Here is a 24,176-nt window from a genome sequence, read left to right as displayed (position 1 = left end):
TGTGCAGTTCTGCACAATACAATAATGATTGTATTTAAAAAGTACAGTAGTAAAATCACTAGTTAGATAAAAGTTTTATTTGAATGCAATGCGATGCTCCCACCAAGAGCTTCAGTGTGAAAGTTTTTAGTACCCTTTCTAAACAAAATAATTTCATTGCCCATTCAGCACTTCACCAATCCATATTTCATAAATAGCTTATCCTAAAGTACTGTTATATGTAATTATTCACAAGGCACATAGTGGTTCTGTTTTAAATTGTTATATCCAGACCAGATAACATTCACAGCAAATACATTTATGGGAAACAAAGGGCACTAGTTGGAATATGACATCAAGCTCTTAAATAGCCACAGCAACTGCATCATGAAAAGCCACTGCATACAGGATGCATCATTCAATTTTCAAGTTTAAGTGTGCTTTATGATTCTAGAACTCAAATTTGAGGAAATATTCTAGAAGCACAAGCCATGCTGAACACAGGTTTGGCCGTTGGCACAGGGTATAAAGGCAAAGTCATCATGCATGTATGGTCAGTAGATTTGCACAGTTTTTAAAGATCGCATAACTTGGTCATCTGGTAGGTTGTACATAAGTGCACTTAAGAGTCCCTCTGGCCCCAGTGTTAAGACGATGGAAGTGTAGTGGCATCGTTTATGGTTTAATCTTCCAGAGCTGTTAAAAAAAACAGATATTGTTAATCCAGTGAATTAATTCAAGTTTGCTTGCTTGCACTGCTTAGAAAAGAGTCAGCAGCTCAACAGAACACAACAGTTGGGTTCGGTTAGTAAAAATCTCATTCATTTTCTCCATAGATAAAATTATCATTATCTTTAAACACAGATGTACCATTAGCTTCAAGATTGTTGGGAATTAAACATAAAAAATAAAAAAAATACAAATTAATAGACAAAAAAAACCCAAAAGAGAGCTCAACCAATCAGAGAGTCGTTGTTACCATAGAAAAAAAAATAACTTCAAAAGAGCTCAGCAGCTTCACTTTTTCCACATTTTGTTATGTTACAGCCTGTTACAGATTAAATTCATTATTTTCCTCAAAGTTCTACAAACAATACCCCATAATGACAACATGAAAGAAGTTTGTTTGAAATCTTTGCAAATTTATTACAAATACAAAAATCAAAACACAGCCTTTGCCATGACACTCAAAATTGGGCTCAGGTGCATCCTGTTTCCACTGATCATCCTTGAGATGTTTCTACAACTTGATTGGAGTCCAGCTGTGGTCAATTCAGTTGATTGGACATGATTTGGAAAGGCACACACCTGTCTATATAAGTTCCCACAGTTAACAGTGCATGTCAGAGCACAAACCATGTCACGAAGTCCAAGGAATTGTCTGTAGACCTCAGAGACAGGATTGTATTTAGGCACAGATCTGGGGAAGCATACAGAAAAATGTCTGCAGCATTGAAGTTCCCAATGAGCACAGTGGCCTCCATCATCCATAAATGGAAATTTGGAACCACCAGGACTCTTCCTAGAGCGGGACGCCCGGCCAAACTGAGCGATCGGGGGAGAAGGGAGGTGACCAAGAACCCGATGGTCACTCTGACAGAGATCCAGCATTTCTCTGTGGAGAGAGGAGAACCTTCCAGAAGAACAACCATCTCTGCAGCACTCACCAATCAGGCCTGTATGGTAGAGTGGCCAGACGGAAGCCACTCCTCAGTAAAAGGCACATGACAGCCCACCTGGAGTTTGCCAAAAGGCACCTGAAGGACTCTCAGACCATGAGAAACAAAATTCTCTGGTCTGATGAAACAAAGATTGAACTCTGGCCTGAATGGCAAGCCTCATGTCTGGAGGAAATCAGGCACTGCTCATCACCTGGCCAATACCATCCCTTCTGTGAAGCATGGTGGTGGCAGCATCATGCTGTGGGGATGTTTTTCAGCGACATGAACTGGGAGACTAGTCAGGATCAAGGGAAAGATGAATGCAGCATGCAATGAATACAGACATCCTTGATGAAAACCTGCTCCAGTGCGCTCTGGACCTCAGACTGGGGCGAAGATTAATCTTCCAACAGGACAACGACCCTAAGCACACAGCCAAGATAACAAAAGAGTGGCTACGGGAAAACTCTTGTGAATGTCCTTGAGTGGCCCAGCCAGAGCCCAGACTTGAATCCGATTGAACATCTCTGGAGAGATCTGAAAATGGCTGTGCACCAACACCCCCCATCCAGCCTGATGGAGCTTGAGAGGTCTTGCAAAGAAGAATGGGAGACATTGCCCAAAAACAGGTGTGCCAAGCCTGTAGCATCATACACACAAAGACTTGAGGCTGTAATTAGTGTCAAAAGTGCTTCAACAAAGTTTTGAGCAAAGGCTGTGAATACTTATGTACATGTGACTTTTGTTTTGCTTTTTATTTTTAGTAAATTTGCAAAAAATTAAAACAAACTTCAATCACGTTGTCTTTATGGGGTATTGTTTGTAGAATTTTTAGGAAAATAATGAATTTTATCCATTTTGGAATAAGGCTGTAACATAACAAAATGTGGAAAAAGTGAAGCGCTGTGAATACTTTCCAGATGCACTGTATTTAATGTGTTATAGCTTTATTAAAGTTCAAATAATACAGAATCAGATAATGTAAATAACTACAAACTCTGAAACTGTCTTTCTCTGTGCGGTCAGCGCCTCTTCTACGTGTTGCACGAATGACCTGATCTAAGAGGGAGAGGTTGAAAATGCACCTGGCTGAGGCACACTCTGTGCTTAATGCCGCTATATTATAACGTGATGGCTCGTGACTTATTGAATCATAATATACACTCACCTAAAGGATTATTAGGAACACCATACTAATACTGTGTTTGACCCCCTTTCGCCTTCAGAACTGCCTTAATTCTACGTGGCATTGATTCAACAAAGTGCTGAAAGCATTCTTTAGAAATGTTGGCCCATATTGATAGGATAGCATCTTGCAGTTGATGGAGATTTGTGGGATGCACATCCAGGGCACGAAGCTCCCGTTCCACCACATCCCAAAGATGCTCTATTGGGTTGAGATCTGGTGACTGTGGGGGCCATTTTAGTACAGTGAACTCATTGTCATGTTCAAGAAACCAATTTGAAATGATTCAAGCTTTGTGACATGCTGCATTATCCTGCTGGAAGTAGCCATCAGAGGAGGGGTACATGGTGGCCATAAAGGGATGGACATGGTCAGAAACAATGCTCAGGTAGGCCGTGGCATTTAAACGATGCCCAATTGGCACTAAGGGGCCTAAAGTGTGCCAAGAAAACATCCCCCACACCATTACACCACCACCACCAGCCTGCACAGTGGTAACAAGGCATGATGGATCCATGTTCTCATTCTGTTTACACCAAATTCTGACTCTACCATCTGAATGTCTCAACAGAAATCGAGACTCATCAGACCAGGCAACATTTTTCCAGTCTTCAACTGTCCAATTTTGGTGCGCTATTGCAAATTGTAGCCTCTCTTTCCTATTTGTAGTGGAGATGAGTGGTACCCGGTGGGGTCTTCTGCTTTTGTAGCCCATCCGCCTCAAGGTTGTGCGTGTTGTGGCTTCACAAATGCTTTGCTGCATACCTCGGTTGTAACGAGTGGTTATTTCAGGCAAAGTTGCTCTTCTATCAGCTTGAATCAGTCGGCCCATTCTCCTCTGACCTCTAGCATCAACAAGGCATTTTCGGCCACAGGACTGCCGCATACTGGATGTTTTTCCCTTTTCACATCATTCTTTGTAAACCATAGAAATGGTTGTGCGTGAAAATCCCAGTAACTGAGCAGATTGTGAAATACTCAGACCGGCCCGTCTGGCACCAACAACCATGCCACGCTCAAAATTGCTTAAATCACCTTTCTTTCCCATTCTGACATTCAGTTTGGAGTTCAGGAGATTGTCTTGACCAGGACCACACCCCTAAATGCATTGAAGCAACTGCCATGTGATTGGTTGATTAGATAATTGCATTAATGAGAAATTGAACAGGTGTTCCTAATAATCCTTTAGGTGAGTGTATGTCACTGTGCAATTGGGAATACGCAGCTTTATTAATAAGAGAGAGTTTGTTTTTTTGTGAGTTAAGGATGGACTGAAGTGAACAAAGGGGAGAGAGAGAAGTCTTCGCCCCATTATACACTGCAACAAAATACATTTTTGATTTGTTTTGGCTTGTTATCCCATATAAATATGTAAAACTACTTAAAAACAATGTACATTTCTTTAAGCAGATATACTGCAGAAAAAAAAAATGTTATCTGAGAATGTTGAATATAATGTCAAAAATACAAATATTTTAAAATATCTTTAAAAAAAAGATACATATCTCCTATCTAAATATCTTATATTGCTTCAAGTAAATGTATCTTGTTTTAAGGATTTGTAGACAATTATAAATGGAAAACAATAAAAAACAATTGATAACAATATGATTTTTTGCAGTGAATTTCTTTACTTAATTAAACTTAGTAAAAAGTATTTTTTCCTTTCAGTTAATGCCATTTAGAGGTATTTTTTTTAATTTTTATTTTGTCGTCTTTATTGTTAGTAAGCACGTTTAATACAACCTTTCAAGTCGGGCACAAGCTGAATAATCGGTTAAGAGCTAAGGATTAATTGTTGCAATAATTGACGAATAGTTGAATAATCATTCTAATAATCGTTAGATTAATCGATTATCATATATAACCGCTAGCTGCAGCCCTACTCAGAATGGTGCCAAAAAAAAAAAAAAAGACATCCAGACTCAGATAACCCCTCTGTACAATTGTAGTGAGCAGAATAGCATCTCAGAATGCACAAGGCGAGGCAGATGGGCAACAACAGCAGAAGACCCCGTTGGGCACTTTATTAGGACCATAGTGTTCCTAATAAAGTGCTCAGAGTTGTCTGAATATTTTACAATATTTTTTTCTTACAATCAATTAATTTTCAATAGTTTTAAATTGTGCCATAGTTTTTAATTAGATTACATAATTTGCTGTGCTTCATAAGATTGTAGTTCGTTCCCTCATAAAAGATGTTAAGTAAGTACATTGTCTTTTTTTTTTTTTTTTTCATTTCCATATAATTGTTTGGTTAAAATTGAAGTTTGTATTGTGATTCATCTCGAAGCTGGTTGTTTTGGTGCATCTTATTATTGAAGACCATTTTAAATGCCTATGGAGAAAATGAATGGGAAAAATACTTCTTGAACCAATGGCTGTGAAAAAGTGGGCACTCACTTTTGTACTCTATTGATGTTTAAATTGAATAGCCCTGATAACAAAGCAGTGCAATTGTAATTATGACCTTGAGTCATAAATAATAAAACTGATGTTCCAGATCCAGAATTCTGCATTCCAAAGGGACAATAAAACAGACAAGTACTCTGAGAGTGCATATGTTCCCCTCACCCTAATGTTGAACCCCAACAAGTCGCTGACTGCAGCGGAGATGGCTGACAGGATGACTACTCTTGTAATATTGTAGACAAGTGGGTTCACTGTCAGACCTAACAGACGAAATGGAGTGTCCAGTTCCTGAAAGTAGCAAATAAGTATGGTCATAACAAATAAGGCAAAAACATTTTAATTAAATACTATTTTTAATACGTTTTTTAAAAGGTTCTCTAAAAGACATACACTGGGTTCCCACTATTTTCAAGGCAAACTATTCCAGGATATTTCCAGGACATTTTATGTGCTCAAAAAGTGTAATATTTAAGTAAAAATGCATGTGTTCATTTAAATCATGCTTTATCTTTTTGCCATTTCTGTGTGTTTTGTTATGGTAGTTTCTGACCTGCAGATAAGGATTTTGCTACATGGCCCAGTGTGATGATTAATCCCCATTAAAATGTGAATTAAATAAATAAATAGCGGCAGATTCACTAAACAGTTGTGCCACATTTCCATGGTATTTCAGCGCAAATGCCTGCATCTTATTCACTCACCACTCACAATCACATTTGGCGGGCACAATCAGCATTGATATTGCGCTGCATCTTTTATGTAAATTGAGTCATTGTCATTCCTTTCTGTGTAAACAATCCTCATTTCTATGTAAATTAGGCTCATTAAATATTGCGCTTCATTAACATTAACTCTGTGCAATTTGCCCTATGCAATTTACATCGTGTAATTACCGCCAAATAAAAGTAGGCAGTAAAATGAATTTTATTTAAAAGAGATGTTTGTGAACCTCTTCAACCGATTATTTCAGCAGTAATAAATCAAATACTCATCAAATTATGTTGAAGAGCATTATAACTGGGCATATATCCAGATGCGCGGTGTCGTCAAGCACACGTTCTGCATGTTTAAGAGATGATCCAGGTGTCTTGATCACAGTGATGCTGTTCAGTTCCTGCAGGATGGGTCAAATATGGTGGTCTGCGGCATCCTCGGCTATACTGCGCTCAGAATAGTAGCGCAAGATCAGAATCGGCATGTGCAAATTGTGTTCAGCAGCAATTTTGTGGGCGCCGTTGCCCGATCTGCATAATTCCTTTAGTGAATCGGCCGTTAAATGAGCGCATGCAAAAAAACGGCGCTTTTAGCAGGTGCAATTCATTCTTAATGAATCTGCCCCATAGTCTGCATGTGCTGCGAACTTCACAGTGCTCTGCACTCAGTCATCTCACAATAGCCCGCAATGATCATGATGAGTTACTCAGGGTGTGAATTTGTTTTAAAAAAAGAAATCAGTGGTCCAATCATCATTGTTTAGATAGTCCAAAGTTTATAACTAAAATGTTTTTGTTTCACAACAGCAATGTTGGAACGGAAAAATCACATTTTGTACTATATCAATAATATATGCAAAGCAGAGATGACAGCAGTTGAGCAAAGAATGTATGTGGTAGGGACTCATCCATGACAGTTAACCGTTAAAGTTGTTTCACAATGTGCAGCCAACGGCAGTGAAAAAACAATATGAATGTGTAGTTTAAAGTTATGTTTTTGTACATGTACCAAAAACCTTATTAGCAACACTAAAATATTTTTCCAGGACAAATAATAATTTTCCAGGACCTTTAGGTAATTTTCCATGACGTTTTCATGACAGGAAAACTGCATTGCAAAATTCCAGGTTTTCCAGGACGTGTGGGAACACTGATACAGTGGTCTTAAAAATATTTGGGCACTAGCGGTTGCATAGACTAGTCGACTATAACTAATGTAGTTATATCTAATGTAACACAAGTCAACTAGCCGCTTTCCACGTGATTTTCAAAAAGTGACTGTAGGAAATACAGCTGGTGGTGGATTTCTGAAATGTAGGATGGCAAGGGAAGACTCATTCATATGAATGAGGAAAGCTCTACCTGATTTGTTAAGGTTTGGTTTAGGGGTTGGTTTATTGTTTCTCTGACCAATCAGGTAGCGCTTTACTAATGAATATTGCTAAATCGTCTAATCCATTATTGCTTTACTCATGAATATAAATGACTCTTCCCTGCCACCCTACATTTCGCAAACTTGCCAGTGCATGTTGAGGCAGTTGACTATGCACTGAAAGAGCAAAGTGGCTTGAATATACTATGATAAAGATGACAGATGCATAGATTGGGGGAATTGGAGAGGGTGACGTCACAACTAGTCGAATTAGAACGACTAAAATTTTTTGTCGTTCAGCCACACTTATAATTGTAGTCTTAGTCATTATTCATTTTCATAGCATCTTTTATCCATACAATGAAAGTGAATGGTGACTGATGCTAGCATTCTGCCAAACGTCTCCTTTTCTGTTAAAATGGGTAATATGGGTTTGGAACAAGATGTAAATTAAATTGAACTTTAAGTGTGTCCAAATTTATTCAAGGCCACTGTTTATGGTGCAAAATTCTATTTTTCATGTTTTCCTAATGGTCTTACTTTCAGTAATTTTGTGGCTAGCCTCAACACATTGTTCACTATGTTTAGCTGATCCTTTTTGTTGGGTTTCTTTTCCATCTTCAGATACAAGTTTATCTGAAACAGAAAAATAAAAAAAAACAGCAAATAGAGATCAGCTGCAAGCAATTTCGTCACCATTTATCTGCACCTGTGTATGTGTTAATGGTTTACTTGTTTGTGAACAATACTGCCTTTGTTCTGTGCGGGTTAGAGATTTTTATCTCACCTGTTCAGTTAGAAGCACAGAAGCATTGCTATACTTTCGATTGGTCTCTGACCCGAGGGTAGCGAGGCGTAGCAGGAAAACCATGAGAGCAGCACACCAGACCATCAGCTCCCAGTTGGTCTCGGAGTCCAGGAATGTGTGGTGACTATGCAAAAGCTGAAATACAACACCTGTTATCTTCTATTACCTTTTATAGTGCATAACATTATATAGACATATCCCCAAATACAGATTTACTAAGCACAGTAACTTAATAAGCAATCACTCATATCCAAATGTCTCTAATGATGACTTAATCAGTCAGATAAAAATATATTTACGTTACCGTAACCTCTCTTATAAAAGTAAGTGATAATATCAATTAAAATCAATCAAAAAAAAAAAAAAAGATAAATAGAAGCATTTTCAAGTTAACTCTGTATTAGAGGTCGACCGATACAGGATTTTGTGGATACCGATAACCAAGTTGGAAAGACAAGCCGATAACTGATTAATCGGCCGATAGTTTTTAAAAGTCATACTGAATGAATTAAAATAATGCTGAACTTTATCACAAAAATAAAAAAGTTCTGACTGAACCATGAAAATGTTTTGTGCTTTTTTTTTTTTAAATAAAATATATAAATATTCATATATGAACTATATTAATAAATATTAAAGTAAATAAAAGATATACATCCAAACTGAACTGCTGGATGGTTGTGCTTGAGATGACTCCACATGTTGGTTGCATTAACTATTGCACTGTGCTTTTCCTGGCGACACATCAGTAAAATACTCCCACACTGGTACTTTCTTTAAAGCCTTTGCCTCTGAAAATAATTAAAATATTAATAAAATATTACAGGTCACATGTGTGAAAATTTCATTGGTAAGTAACACTTTACAATAAGGTAAATGCATTAACTAAGATCTTTTTTAATGTATTCAGTAAATGTTGAAATTAATTAATTAGGGTTTCGCCTCTCATGAAAAGCGTGAGGTAAATGCTCTTTATTACCCTAAAACCAAGACAACGATCAATTCACTTCTGGTGGGGGGTCTTTAATGTGAAACTAGGGCCAACTAGTGAATTGCAATGTCTTAAGCATTTTTTAACGCTTCTATAAGATTCAGTGACATTTTTGTTTGTATTTTGCGCTGTTACGCTCGTTTAAATTCTCTGTGAGAAACTTGTCACATACGTATTAATGTGAGGATAAAAAAAAAAGAATTAAAATCAGACGCGTTTCTGATTTTATTATAAGTTTCGCTTGACAGCATGAAGATATTTTTCTCAAATCACTCACTACCTTTAAATATACAACTTATCTGGCTAAAGCATAAATGTGACTGGATATAAACTAACGCAAATAGATGGTAATACATTTTATTTAAACATTTGGGTAGGATTTGCGTGTTTTTTGTCACATTAAAGCTAACCTCAAGCGGTTAGAACAATGTTAGCATCCTCTCAGCTTGGTCTGCAAACATAATGCTGTTTTCTATTAATGCAGCATCTATTCAAGAAATGTATTTCTTTATAATATGACAACATGTACTATACACATACCTTTTAGTTGTTGGTGTTTTAAATCTGCATTGTTCAGCTCCGAACAGTGTCAAAGTGCATTTGCACTGCATTCAAAGTGCAGTCTCACGTGTCAAAACAACCACCACGAGGCATCAGTGATAGTTTTTATTTAGCCTCAAGAAGCTGCTCTCATAACACTGTGAAACGACAGCGTGCCCTTCCCAGCCGCTCCGACACAAATTATCGGTGTGGATTTTTGCAGATAACCGTTAGTTCCAGAAATGGTTATCAGTGCTGATTAATCGGCAAAACCGATATATCGGTCGACCTCTATTCTGTATGTCTAAAGGGTGTGTCAAAAGGCTTGTTAGTGTTGAACAATAGCTGACCTGGGCACATATGATGAAGGCAATGGACAACGCCAGGAGGAAAATCGATGACACAATGACATCGACTGAGCGCTGGGGCCCTCGCCTCTGATAAAGGAACACAGAAAAAAAAAAATTTATATTCTGTTTATATATATATATACACACTTCATATAATGTGGTCAGGGCCTTTTTAAAAAGCAATACACAAAGCTTAATGCTAGTAAAAAAAAAACAAAGACTTTGATATAAGCAGACTGGTTAGGCAAGTGGGATTAACATGCAAGAAAAACTATGTTGCTTTCACCACTTCAGTGAGTACTAAGAGCAGTTTTTACAGTGAAAACACATCTAAAGTGTAGTGGGAAGGAGTCAGCTGGAAAACAGTACCTTAAGGAATGATCGAAGTGAAAGCCACATCTTGATGTTCTGTACTTTCTTCAGTCGAAAGTGAGGAATCTCAGACTTTTTGGCTTTCCGTGCCGATGTGAGATGGCTGAAGAGTTTGGCAAATAGAAGGCGCTGTGGACATTACACTTGTTGAGAACAGAAAATGCAGCATGGTTGCATATATATATATATATATATATATATATATATATATATATATATATATATATATTAGAGATGTTGTTTATAAGCATTACTAGAGCATTTGCAAATTACATTTGTGCAGCCAGGCAGCAAAAAAAAAAAAAAGTAATTTATTTTTGAGAATCTGAGTCAAATCTGATATTTTGGAATGTGAATCTAGGTCAGTGTCGCAAATGCTGTACCAGCCCATCTGGCACCAACAATAATGCCGTGGTCCAAATCACTGAGATAAACATTTTCTGCAGCTCCTGACCCGTATCTGCATGATTTTATGCACTGTTCTGCTGTCACACGATTGGCTGATTAGATAATCGCATGGATGATTGTTGGTGCCAGATAGGTTGGTTTAAGTATTTCTGTAACTGCTGATCTCCTGGGATTTTCACGCACAACAGTCTCTAGAATTTAGTGCCAAAAACAAAAAATCATCCAGTGAGTGGCATTTCTGTGGATAGGAAAGGCCTTGTTGATGAGAGAGAGAGAGATCAGCCGAGAATGGCCAGACTGGTTCAAACTGATAAAGTCTACGGTAACTCAGATAACCGCACTGTACAATTGTGGTGAGAAGAAAAGGATCGGAGAACGCTATTCTGATATGCAGGTTGGTGCCGTTTTAGCGACACAAGGGGGACCTACACAATATTAGGCAGGTGGTTTTAAGTTGCGGCTAATCGTGTAAGTTGCGAGTCCAGTCTTGTGTGTTACTGGGTTACTATTTGAATGACGCAGAGTTGCTACCTACGAAGAGTGTGCCAAATCGGTCTCTTATGAGGCTTCATTTCAATTAGGATGCTGCCATAGAAGACAGATGCCTATGTAGGCAGGAGACAGTGAGGAGAAGTTTTGGAACAACACCAATATTGACTACAATGTATGAAAATGTCCCTTAAGTCCCTAAAATTTGAAAACCAAATTGGATTTGTGTGCAGTGTGTACAAAGCCAAATATGTGTCAAATATGAATGGACAAACTTTATATTAAACTAAAGTCAAAGCAATAATTATCTGATTCCATTTATCCAGTCATCTCACCTGTTTATACGTTCTCTCAGCCACACACATCATAAAGAAAAAGAGCCCAGTCAGGAAAGCTCTCTCCACTGTGGTGATGGTGAAGAAAGCATAGGACAAGGCACTGGGAGGCCCAAAAGCCACTGCTGGCAGTTCCTCAAGGGAAACAGAACTGAAATTCGCAATATCCAGTTTCTGTGCCAGCCTGAAGCAGTATGGCAGCAGTGCCAGTGAAGCAGTGACCAGGCTGCCAAAGATCAGATAACCCATCCCTTGTTCAACCACCTTCACCTGGAAGCATACCATTCAACTTAAGATAACAGCAAGGACACTTACCTGCTATGCAAAAACCAAAATGCAAAAGTGTAATTCAAAACGGCATAATGCTATGCACAACATAGCATACAAAGGCTTACACGGAGGAAAGTTTATATTGGATTTGAATATTATTTGCTTTTAAAAAGGATGTCAAACAGTTCCATTGTCCAAGGCAGTTCAACCACTAAAGTAGAGATTCAATGGAGCAACAGGAGTCAAGAGGGTCTTTACTTGTGAAAGAATGATACCACTGATCTCCAGCACGGACATATCAGCTTTTTTACACTCTCCTTTCTCCCAGATAATGGCACTGACACGGTCTCTGGAGGGGTGGCAGGCCTGCAGCCATGAAAACTGGTGCTAAATGGAGAAAATAATATTTTGTTTAATTCAAACAGAGATGGTGAGAGTCTTCAATTTGTCATTGTTCTTGGAGAATTTACTAAACTTAGAATAGATGATGTTTGGGTCTGGTCAACCCTAGCAAAAACAAATATATATATATATATATATATTTTTTTACATTTGAAGTTGTTACCCCAGGGTAATTTAACACTGGATTAACAAAATCCTGATTAATCATGGATGCTGCCCTGGTGCCAACATCACCCCACCTGCCCATTTCACAAGGAGGAGGGAAGCTCAAGATGAGGAATCAGACTCTGAGACTAGCTAGACCCTGAAATGAACACGAATTTGTACTGTGCCAACAACATTTAAAGTTTTTCCAGAACCTGTACCGTTGTGCGCTGGATACACAACTTGGCAAGTTCGACGACAATAAATGTAATGACCACCTTTGACATTGAGCCCCACCTCAATCCCCAATTGGCCTTCTTTGGCCCAAGGGTAAGTGGCAGGCAAGGGCACATGGAAGTTGGCCCCAAAGAAGCCCTAAGGAGGCGTGATGAAGCCCCGGAAGTGACAGTGGGAACTCAACTGGCCCTGGCACACCCTAGTAGGCTCTCATTTGGACTGACAGGGAAAACGTGGCTACTGTACACTGATGAGCCAAAACATTATGATCAACTGCCTAATATGCTGCTGGTCCTCCACGTGCTGCCAAAACAGCACCGACTGGCGAGGCATGGACTCTACAAGGCCTCTGAAGGTATGCTGTGGTATTTGGCACCAAGACATTAGCAGCAGATCCTTAAGTACTGCAAGTTGTGAGGAGGAGCCACCATGGATTGGACTTGTTGATCTAGCACATCCCACAGATGCTCAATCGGATTCAGATCTGGGGAATTTGGAGGCCAGGGCAACACCTTGAACTCTTCATCATGTTCCTCAAACTGTTCCCAAACAATGTGTGCAGTGTGGCAGGGTGCATTATCCTGCTGAAAGAGGCCAGTGCCATCAGGGAATACCATTGCCATGAAGGGGTGCACCTTGTCTGCAACGATGTTTAGGTAGGTGGCACATATCAAATTGATATCCACATGAATGGCCGGATTCAGGGATTCCCAGTAGAACATTGTCCAGAGCATCACACACCCTCCACCGGCTTGTCAACTTCCCAGCATCCTGCTGTCTTCACTTCTGCAGGTAAATGGCACACACGTAAACGGCCATCCATTGAGGTAAAAGGAAACAGGACTCATTGGACCAAGCAACCTTCTTCCACTGTTCCAAGGTCCAGTTCTGGCGCTCACATGCAGCCATTGTAGGTGCTTTCGACAGTGGACAGGGGTCATCATGGGCACTTTGACCGGTCTGCGGCTACACAGCCTTATACACAGAAAAATATGATACACTGTGTGTTGTGACACATTCCTCTCATAAAAATCATTAAAATTTGACCTTCTGTCAGTCCGGACCAGATGAGATAGCCTTTGTTGCCCTAGCGCGTCGATGAACCTCGGGCGTCAAACACCCTGTCGCCAGTTTATGGTTTGTCCCTTGTCAGACCACTGTCGTTAATTACGCACCACTGCTGACCGGAAGCACCCCACAAGCCTTGCCATTTCAGAGATGCACTGACCCAATTTGGCATTTGTCAAAGTAGCTCAGGTCTTTACTCCAGCCCATTTCTCCTGCATTCAACACGTTGACTATGAGAACCGAATGTTCACTTACAATTTAATCTACCCAGACCTTGACATGTGGCCTTGTTAGGAGATGATCAATGTTATTCAAGTGGTAATAAAGTTTTGGCTCATCAGTGTCTACCTTAAGCCCCTTTTAAAGTTTCAAAAAGTATGATTGCTTTACCCAGAATTTTTAAAGTGGACTTATCCAGGGTTTAAAGAAAAAAAGATAACCCTGGGTTAAGCATAGTGCATGCATATGAAAAGCTTTCTAGTGTAATAAAAAGTCCTTATTTATACAGGAAACATTATCACATGAAATGTATTACAGCAAATCTACAACCGACCTGCGGTAGGGCCTCATCCTCATCACTTGTTAAAGTGATGTTGGGTAGTGAGAGGGAGTGGCTATGACTGTGAAGCTGCTCCCCTCCACTGTCACTGCTTCCTGAGGAGGCGGAGTCAGGATCCTGTAGAAGCTCCTCCCATAGCATATCATCTGTGTCAGAGGCTGGGCGTGAGCCCTCCGATGGCAGTACATTTTCAACTTCACGCAGCAGTGCTGGAGTGCCTGTTGTAACGGCATCACCTCCTCCCTGTACATGATTGCATGACATCTCTGTTATTAGAGCTAATAACCATTTAGCTGAAGTATGTCATTTCTGTGCCAATAGTGCCACCAAACAGAATTGCAAAAATAAAATCAAAAAATCAATACAGCTTTCTAAATACACCCCCTGTCTGCCGTTAGTCAAATAAATAGATAGACCCCCTCCCAACTCATGCAATTGGTTGAGTACCGTTGTTGGGGCAGTCTAAGCGGGTCGCTCAAAACAAACAGAGCAATATACATAGTGCAACAGAAACAGTGTGTTTATAATTTGAGAAAATTAAACTACGAATGGTTTACTAATAGTTTTGTCTGCATATTAAGCTGGTTAAGTATTTTAACTAGTGCTGCATGATTAATCATATCGCAATCGTGATGTCAGCCTGTGCGATTATATGATTTTATTAAATAAACAAGTGCATGTGTGGACGTGACAGCTCATTCTCTCTGAGAGCTGTCTGCCCATTTTCTACACCGCTAATAAAAAGATGACCATCAGTCTCAGTTTAAGGACTGGCACGTGTGGTCATGTCAGTTTCTGGTGTGCAGCGTGGAAATCAGGTGAAGATAGATGCCGAGCAGACCGACACTGAACTGGTGGTCAGAAAAATAACACAGAAAAACAGATCACAGCTTGGCGATATGTCTTTATTTCATCAATAATTAAAGTTAATATAATACGGGAGTGTGCCATGTAAATAAACTCCAAAACTGTCATTATCTATGCGGTCAGAGCTGCTTCAACCAGTCGCCAAAGAGACCCAATCAGGAATCGAGACGGCAGAGATTTAAAGTTCCGCCATCTGATGCGCACTCTAACACGGAGACACTCGTCTCACATCCCCGCTGTCTGCAGCTCGCAACATGTTGCATCATTGATGAGATCATCATAATATCAATCTTATGTGAAAAATAACCTTAAAATTACAACAACAATAAAATGTATATATATACACACAACAACAGTTTTAGTGGTTTGAGTGAACCACACTTTTATATCCAGTTTCCTTTTAAAAAGAGTTTATAGAAAGTACATGTTACATCCTGCTTAAATGTCCCTTTTTGTTTGGACAATCTTATTTTCATGAAAATGTTTATGTTCTTATTTATTGTTCTATTTTATTTAGGTGTAATATTGAGAAAATAACAAGTTTGCAGTAATGCAAAGATATTTAATTTTGTAAAAATATTTTAATTTGAAAACACTGTGCATTTATAGTTGTTGTTGTTGCTAGTTTGTATGTTTGAGTTGAAAAATACACATTTCAGCATGTATTCTATTTGTAGTAATCTCAGTAATCTATTTGTGCATTTTCCTTGATAACCAAGCAAGTTGAATCATGATACCATTTGTTTATTATATCGCTATCGCAATATTAACCTCAATAATCGCAATATGACATTTCCCCCAAATTGTGCAGCCCTAATTTTAACCCAGAAAAAGTTACATACTTCAGCGTTAAATATCGAGACTTATTTTTTAATTACACCATCAACACAAAATCTTTCCTCTAATCTATTTACTAACTGTAATTTTCTTAACCTGAGGTTGTGGATGTAGGTGGTTCTTGGGGACATTGCGAAGTCTATTCCTGAGTGCTGGGGCGTACTTGGGAGGTGCTGATGAAAAGAGTCTGTCTCTATGCAGCTCTGCTTTATCTGCTTCCTCTTCCTCACTGGAGAGGTCATCAGAAGGCCCATACTGAGACCTCCTCACAGAGTTCTGCACAACACACAGAATTTTAGTGTATACCATTGGATTGTTAAAAGTGCGGAAAGTAACACGTAAAAGATTGCAAATGTCATTTTTGTGCTTTTAAACATGCATCTATCACTATATTTTATTCTTTGTTATTCTGTTACATATAAAAACATAAATTAATTCCATAATAATGTAGCATAATAATGGCATAGCCCCATACATGGGTGCCTGCAGGATTTCGTCGCAGGTACACACAGAAATATGACCAAGTAATGAAGAGTACACTTATTGTAGAGAATTTATTTTTGGCAAAACAACACCTAAGCATTCAATTCTAAAGATTTTGAGAGAAGCATTTTTATTATTTGTATTTTCTTGAGTGTGTGTATAGCATTTATGTAACTATTGGCTAATGCATTTTTAAAAGAGACTACTTGGACTAGTGACAGAAATGAACTTTTCTAATAAGGGGCTGTATTTGCCCCCCCGGAGTTGTTTTAGGCACATTTTTTTTACCATTATGAGGGCATTGTAAGAGCATATTTTATAACCATTTATATCAATAAATCAAACATAACAGTAAGCATTCCGAGGTAATGCAGCTGAGCTAAGGCGATGCTCTGAAATGACGCTTAAAGAAGTGGGACATTTCATTTTACAAATACATTTCACTTAGATTCCTCCATCCTCATTTTCTTTTCTTGCATTTTTTTTCCATTGTATCCTAAAAGGGAGCTGATAGGACGCAAAATGATGCAACATCATACAGCAAGTTTGAGTGTTTCAAATAGCCAAACACTATAGCCATTTTACAACATGTTAAAGTCATATTCTGTATCAACGAATTCTGTGGAGTATATAAAGCAACAAATACAGTTAGAAAATCAAATTTGTACCAAACGTTGCAACAGATACCTTACCCCTGGTTTGGAAGCACGATTACAGCTTGTTGAATCATGTAAACAACCTATTTTGGATGGAAAGGCGACCAGTTTGCAGGTATGTTAGTAAGCATAAACACGACTGTTCATCAAACATCAAAATGTACTGCTGTGCTTTACCAGTCTCTTCTCTGATCTGTAGAGCCGGTGGTTTTCTTCAAGATGCCAGGGTCTGAGTTCGACAATCCCTCCCCTTCTGCTACCCTCATCTTCTGATCGCTTTGCTTTTCTGCTCTTCCTCTGTCTACCAAAACAACCAAAAATAATAGTGTCATGACATGAACAATTAAAATGTATCTTTTCACATATAACAGATAAAAACATACTGTAAGTTTCAGAACTCAAACTTCCTCCTCACTTTAAAAAGTTAATTTGTGAAAACAAGCTGCTAAAAAGACCTGTTCTCTACTTCTTTTAAATTGTGATGTCACACTGTGGTAGACATTTGCATCCAACTGCCTAAACAACAACTCATCAATGCCTACTTTAAATGATCACTTCCACAGCCCACCCAGTAGGAGTGGGAATTGAGATAGCAAGAAGAAAGAGCAGGTCAGTCAAGAGCAAATCATAACAGTTGCCGTACACTCTCAAGTCTTAAAGGACACGCAGCACCAAAACAGAGCGTTTCTGACAGAGGGTCAAAATGAGGGTGGAAAATGATCATGTTTTACAAATATATGACTGTTTGCTGAAAACTTTATTAATATTATAAGTGAACCTCAAGGAACCTATTAAAATAATTAAAAAAATGCATGTTAAGACCCCTTTAAAAAGAGATAGTTCACCTAAAAATGTGTTTTAAACCTCAAGTCTTTCCAAATACTATGACTTTCTTTCTTCATGTTTTGTATGGTTAAAAATATGCTCCAACAATGCCCTCATTTTGGTAAAAAAAAAATAATGCACCTAAATACAACTCTGGGGGTCAAATATAGCCCCTTAATAGAAAAGTTCATTTCTGACACTAGTCTAAATAGCGTCTCTTAAAACTGCTTTAAGAAATACTTACATAAATGCTATACACACTACAAAGTTACAACTGCATCTAAATACGGAAGTGAATCCCCTACATTTTCTTTCCATGTATGTATGGAACACAGGATTTACTACTGCAATTTGCGATGATTGACAGGTGATAATCATATCAACACATGCAGCATCTCGTGCTTATGAACAGAAAAAACAAGAATACTACCTGTTTAACCTGTTCTGTGTTAAAACTATTTATTAATCTCAAAGTAAGATTTTTGTTTAGGGCACTGAGGCCAGATAACAAAAAAAAAAAAATACACCAGAATACTCCAAAGCTATATGTTCTAAGACAGACTTTCAATAACAGGTCAATTTTGGTTTGAGCATTCAGAACAGCCTGTCTAGTGTCAGACAAATCGTAAAGATTAAACAGCAAGCTTAACAGAAAATATGATGTACTAGTCATTTGTTGCGGGAAAACAATTATGTCCTTTATGGTTCCGAAATAAAGCTGTTACCCCCAACTGTGAAACAGCAATAGCTTAACCTTTTCCTGCGAACAGGGCTGGCTGGCCGACTGGAGACAGGACTGTTGTCTGGGCTTCTGGAGGATTCTGTGGACACTATTTGGCAGTGGACTGTACCCAACAACAGCATGAGACACAATGGACCCACCACCTCACTGGCACAGGCTGCTGGTACCTCAAAATACAGCACAGCTCCAGCCACTGCAATGAACAAAAAGCAGATAAATTCAATTAATCTGAAAGTGACAATGTAATTGTTTTCAAAGGCACAACACATCATTATTGCCAAGTAATGTGCATACCTCTCAATGAATGTAAAGTATGCTCAGCGAAACTATGCAAAATTACCTGAACCCTAAAGAGGCAGTCACACTAGGCTTGAATGAATGATACATTTATATAGCGCTTTTCTGACACTACGCTCAAAGTGCTTTACACAGTGAACAGGAGACTCTCCTCAACCACCACCAGTTTGCAGCATCCACCTGGATGATGCGACAGCATCCATAGTGCGCCAGTATGCTCACCACACACCAGCTATTGGTGGAGAGGAGAGAGTAGAGTTATAGAGCCAATTTGAGCAAGGCTTTGAGCATGCAAATGGTTTTCGGACAATGCAATGTACTAGGATATGTCACGCAGGAGGGCTTCTGGTTTAAACATCACAAATAACAAAAAGTATTACATTCAAAGTGTTAAAACATATTGTCCACTTTCCTGCAGCAGTAAAACACACAGCTTTGAAATATGTATTCTTTGTATTGAGTCAAGAGGTCAGCGTGTGACATTTCGATCTTCTATTGATCGTGCATCCTCTTGTCATATGGATCCGCAGGTCAGCAGAACGGAGTACGGAAATTCTTCCCATGAGATTGCATTTCTGATCTCTGTGTTGGAATGTGTTTGAATTCAAATGAATGGAGCAAAGTGTAGTGTGAACGCCCTTTAACCATCACCCTGAATATTATGTTCAAGTGACACTTGAATGCAAATCATGTGCACTGTGTTTTTCTCAAAGACAGTAATGCTACATACCCTGAAGAAAGTATAGAACCAAGATGCAGGTGGAAATGCATTTAGATGTAACTTGGATCCACCACGGAAAGAACAAAGGAAAGAAGAGGACCCTGACCAAGCCTTTGCGAGTTAGAGCCGTCCAAGGGCTCTCCGGTTTGGCTTTGCTAAATGTGGAACCTGCAAAGGGCAAAAACACAACTCGATTTTGTGTTGTTTTGAGAACAGCCTGTAACATGTGAAAACAGATTGCAATCAATTGCAACTCACCTCGCACTAAATCAACATCAATTAGGTCTGGCTTGATATGGCCAGTCTTTTTAGGTTTGCTTCCAAAGCCCTGTGCATATAGAACAAAGTTTCACAAGATTTTTGTTTTCACAATGTTCAAGAACCACATCCTTTTGTAAAAACAAATTGCAACATTACCTTGAGCTCAGTTTGTTCAAGTGATTTTTCCCAAATCTGCTGATCATAGGCTCCAATCTTGGACAAAATGCACACCATTTGAGAAAAGTAAAGCATTTCCCCCCTCACAATATTTACACAGCAAATATTGAAATACTCACCTTTTTCTGATACCATGCTATTCCTGCCATTTTTTTAAAAACTTTCGGCCAGGAGCTCAATCCTTAAAATAATTAGAGATAAGACTTGTGTCATCATTTACAGTACAAAGGAGGGGTCTGACTCATCCAGTAAAAAGCACAGGGCGTTCTTGCGATAATAAAGCTAGACGAAGCGCAACGCATTTAACCGAACGCAGGTGCCTCGAGGCAAGCTTTTAAAAGTTGACGTTCTTTTTTACTTGACACAATGTGTCTAGAAGACGCTTATAAAACAGCTGTACGCTGCCTAACGGTTAAAAATGTCCGTTAAGCGCAAGTTTACATGGGAAAACAATTGAAATACACCGCCGACGGGCGAAAAAATAAAAATAAACGTATTCAGTGTGAATGGCCCCTTAGTGCTGTTTAGGGACAGCCATAGAGATTCCCTTGACATCTCGCAAGTAATTTCTTGCGTACAGTGAAAATGAAAATCATGACAGCTCAGTTTCATTTCTCGCACATTAATGCAAGGTAAGTAACGTATAACGTTAACGATAGTCACCCAACTGATTTTTCGCTCTTTGAAATATTAATTACATAATGAAACTTACCAGTAGCACAGTATAATATATCTTGCTGCGATTCTTCAGATGTGAGTGTTAAATGTTGTCAACATTTTAGATGTTTGTTTGAATTATAACAAACCTCGCCCCCTTTCTACCAACTATCTGACGCTACATCGTAAACACCTGATTAAGAAATAAAAGCAATCGTCAAAAGTTGTAAACTAACTATTTTTAATATCAAATCACATCGGCATTTATTTGGTCAGATATCATCGACGACATGGCGATCAGCTGTATCGAAGAGAAGTTAAAGTTCCCATTCTCATCAGCGCCAGCTGCCAAAACCGACAAGATACGTGAAGCCAGCTATGATAATCTCACAGTGAATGTAAATGAAGGAAGTACATTTGATTTTACAAAATAAAATCCCCATCTACTGCGAAATGGTAAAATAAAATAATACAAATGGTCAAATAAAATAAAAAAACAACCGTAGAAGAATTATAATTACCATGACCATCCTTTTATTTTAGTTCTAGCTTTTATGTAAGATATGTCTGTATAATATCTGACAACTGGAATGTACATGGAATTAATAGCGAATGTAGAATCGATGTTAATCAATCATTTTGTTGGGTTGGTTCAGCTCCATCACAAGAAAAAACATGTAATGCAATCTATTGATATGAAAAACTGCGACATTAAATGGGTAACACTGAAATTTGTAATAAATAGGGCGGCAAAACAAAACACTACGCAGTCTATTCTTTGTATAACATTAATAATAATAATAATAATAATAATAATAATAATAATCTGGACAGTGGGGAAAGGGAATTTTGTAATCTCCCACTTTATTTACATCAGTGCCATCTTAGATTTTTCACGACAACGAGGCTGTGAGGGATAGACCTACAGTTTCTTCAATGGGTTGTACAGTTGTTTTTAAACAACATCAGGGGCAAACTTAAGTTTAAAAACTTTTTAGATCATTCTGCTGATGATACGATTAAATATATATATTCCCAAATAAATTTCAGTAGACAAAAAAACTCTGGACAACATGAGTTGTTCAATATCCCTAACAACATCCTTTTCTTTGGTGTCAAAAATAAAAGATCGTTATGGCTCAAACCCCGCGCAGATAAAAACATGGCGGGAGCACGTGATATGTGCGCAAAGAACAGTAAATGGGAAACCCATCCTTGCAAGAGAGCATGTTTACACAGGGCTGTGACCAGGCTGGCTCGAGCCTCTCTACTCTGTGCGTTTACAACTGCTCAACAACACTCGCTGGCTGGTCAAGCTGACTTTTGAGACTTTGGAGGCTGGGGTAGTGGGTGATTGAATAAATTGAATGTGCGAAATGTAGTAGTAAGTTCAATATCCACACTACAGCAACATCAGAATCAGAATCAGAAGCTTTATTGCCAAGTATGCTTACACATACAAGGAATTTGTCTTGGTGACAGAATCTTCCAGTGTACAATAATACAAACAATACCAAAAACAGCAGCAAGTAGGTAATTAAAACAAACAAAAAAAAAAGAATACAATATAAATAGTTATACATATACGTACATACACTCACCTTCATACATACCCACATACACACACGTAGTGCAGATCTATTACAAGCTGTTATATAAAGAACAAAAAACAGTATGTACAGAGCAATGTAAGTAATGGCAGAAGTGGATATGTTGGATAATATTAATAGAATTAAACTGTGTATTGCACATAATTATTGCTCAGTGGGGCAATTTAATTGTTCATTAGATGGATGGCCTGAGGGAAAACACTGTTCTGTGTCTGATGGTGTTCAGAACTCTGAAGCGCCGGCCAGAAGGCAACAGTTCAAAAAGGTAGTGGGCAGGGTGAGTGGGGTCCAGAGTGATTTTTACAGCCTTTTTCCTCACTCTGGAAGTGTATAGTTCTTGAAGGGGGGGGGGGGCAACCAATAATCCTCTCAGCAGACCAAACTGTCCTTTGTAATCTTCTGATGTCTGATTTCGTAGCTGCACCAAACCAGACATGTGTATCTATCTATCCTCTAGGTGCTAATGAACTTTCTTTTTTTTGACAGAGATTCTAACAGAGATCCTCTGCTGGGCTCCTTGCCACTTAGCTATGTCCACGAAAAGCTGACAGATGTCTTTTAAATGTCTCTCAAGAAATTATGTTATAAAAGCATGTGCTATGATTTCCTAGGCAACCATCCAGGGGCCACCATGTGGCAACAAATCATTGATCCTTCATCTAAAACCCAAAGAAGTATTATTTTGTACTAAATTACATTCTAATCATTTACTCAAATATTACATTGATTTGAATAGAAAATGGATGAATAGAAATAGGAAATTCCTGACATAACTGTAAGTTATTTCTGTAACTGTAACTCTCACTTTCATCATACTTCAGTGACAGTCATGTTGGCACTCGGTGAATACATTCCTAGAAGTAAATAGTTGAAAGTGTTTATTAAAATAGAATGAAGTTCAATGTGTTCGTAGTGAATTGTGGTGTCATGCACACTAAGACACAATACAATGCATGTCATGCTATCAAATAAACTTTGAATAGTTTATTAAGTATTGCAAATGCAGTGTTTAGGAATGCACATTTAGTCTGAAATTAATAACAAAGTGAGTGTGTGCTTTTGACTTTTTAAAGATGCCCAACTTCACTTTGGAGACACTTTTATACACATTAAAAATTTAAAAGTCTTGACACACAGACAGTGGAACTACTTAAGTACAGACGTTTGGACATCTGAAGGCAACACTGCACACTTGTCATTTTGAGAGGGTGTTAGGAATTAGATGATACAAATGAACAGTGTGAAACATGATATATGATATAGCTCATATCAGAATTATGTTAACCCCAGGGTTAATAATGACCCTGTGGAAACACCATAACAACAGCGAACCCGAAACCTTCCTTTTGGGTGGCAAATGTGATTCGCTAAACTGTTTCCAATGAGACAAAAATTTTGTTCTTCCAGGGGGCGCTTGAAGGCTCGGTAAATAAAATCCCCATTGAGGCGTATTCAAATATATGAACGATTTTATCTTACTGCAGATATTTTACACTATAATGTAACATATACAAAAGTATAATAATTCCAAAGATTGTTGCGTGAAATATAAATGGGAATCCGCCTTAGTGATCTCTGTAAAATGAGTAAATACAATGACTTGACCAGTAATCACAAACGACTGTGATTGGTCCAACCTCACAAACGCTGCGAACAGTCACGGTAACCACGTGTTTACTTATCAGCAATACGGACAATACTTCACACTTGAATAATGACATGAGGGGTTTTGAAATCCGTGTATTTG

At 38.5% G+C, this 24,176-nt stretch overlaps 1 protein-coding gene across 1 annotated transcript; it reads right to left on the bottom strand.

Moving 5' to 3' along the window:
• Positions 1–61: 61 nt before the first annotated feature.
• LOC127625657 (protein PHTF1-like) lies at positions 62–21,185 on the bottom strand. Its single transcript, XM_052100968.1, has 17 exons — positions 20,875–21,185; positions 20,282–20,343; positions 20,142–20,198; positions 19,983–20,052; positions 19,734–19,892; positions 18,719–18,899; positions 17,317–17,440; positions 16,097–16,276; positions 14,291–14,539; positions 12,145–12,273; positions 11,617–11,886; positions 10,382–10,513; positions 10,013–10,099; positions 8,111–8,266; positions 7,864–7,959; positions 5,401–5,526; positions 62–675 (listed from the first exon to the last, which is right to left on the bottom strand). The coding sequence occupies exons 2-17, from the start codon at positions 20,309–20,311 to the stop codon at positions 655–657; spliced, it is 2,067 nt and encodes a 688-aa protein (XP_051956928.1). The 5' UTR covers positions 20,312–20,343; positions 20,875–21,185; the 3' UTR covers positions 62–654.
• Positions 21,186–24,176: the final 2,991 nt, after the last annotated feature.

This window comes from Xyrauchen texanus, chromosome 32 (genome assembly GCF_025860055.1).
Source record: "Xyrauchen texanus isolate HMW12.3.18 chromosome 32, RBS_HiC_50CHRs, whole genome shotgun sequence".
In the NCBI taxonomy this organism is placed as follows: Eukaryota; Metazoa; Chordata; class Actinopteri; order Cypriniformes; family Catostomidae; genus Xyrauchen; species Xyrauchen texanus.
Note: the sequence above shows the minus strand (reverse complement) of the source record. Positions and strands in the feature narration are given on the sequence as shown.

Coding starts and splice junctions, on each gene's coding strand:
- LOC127625657 (XM_052100968.1), bottom strand. CDS start 20,311: ATGGCAGGAATAGCATGGTATCAGAAAAAG. Junction 17,441..18,718: donor AGCCCTGTTCGCAGGAAAAG/GTTAAGCTATTG, acceptor TTGTTTTGGTAG/ACAGAGGAAGAGCAGAAAAG. Junction 10,514..11,616: donor CTGAGAGAACGTATAAACAG/GTGAGATGACTG, acceptor TAATGTCCACAG/CGCCTTCTATTTGCCAAACT.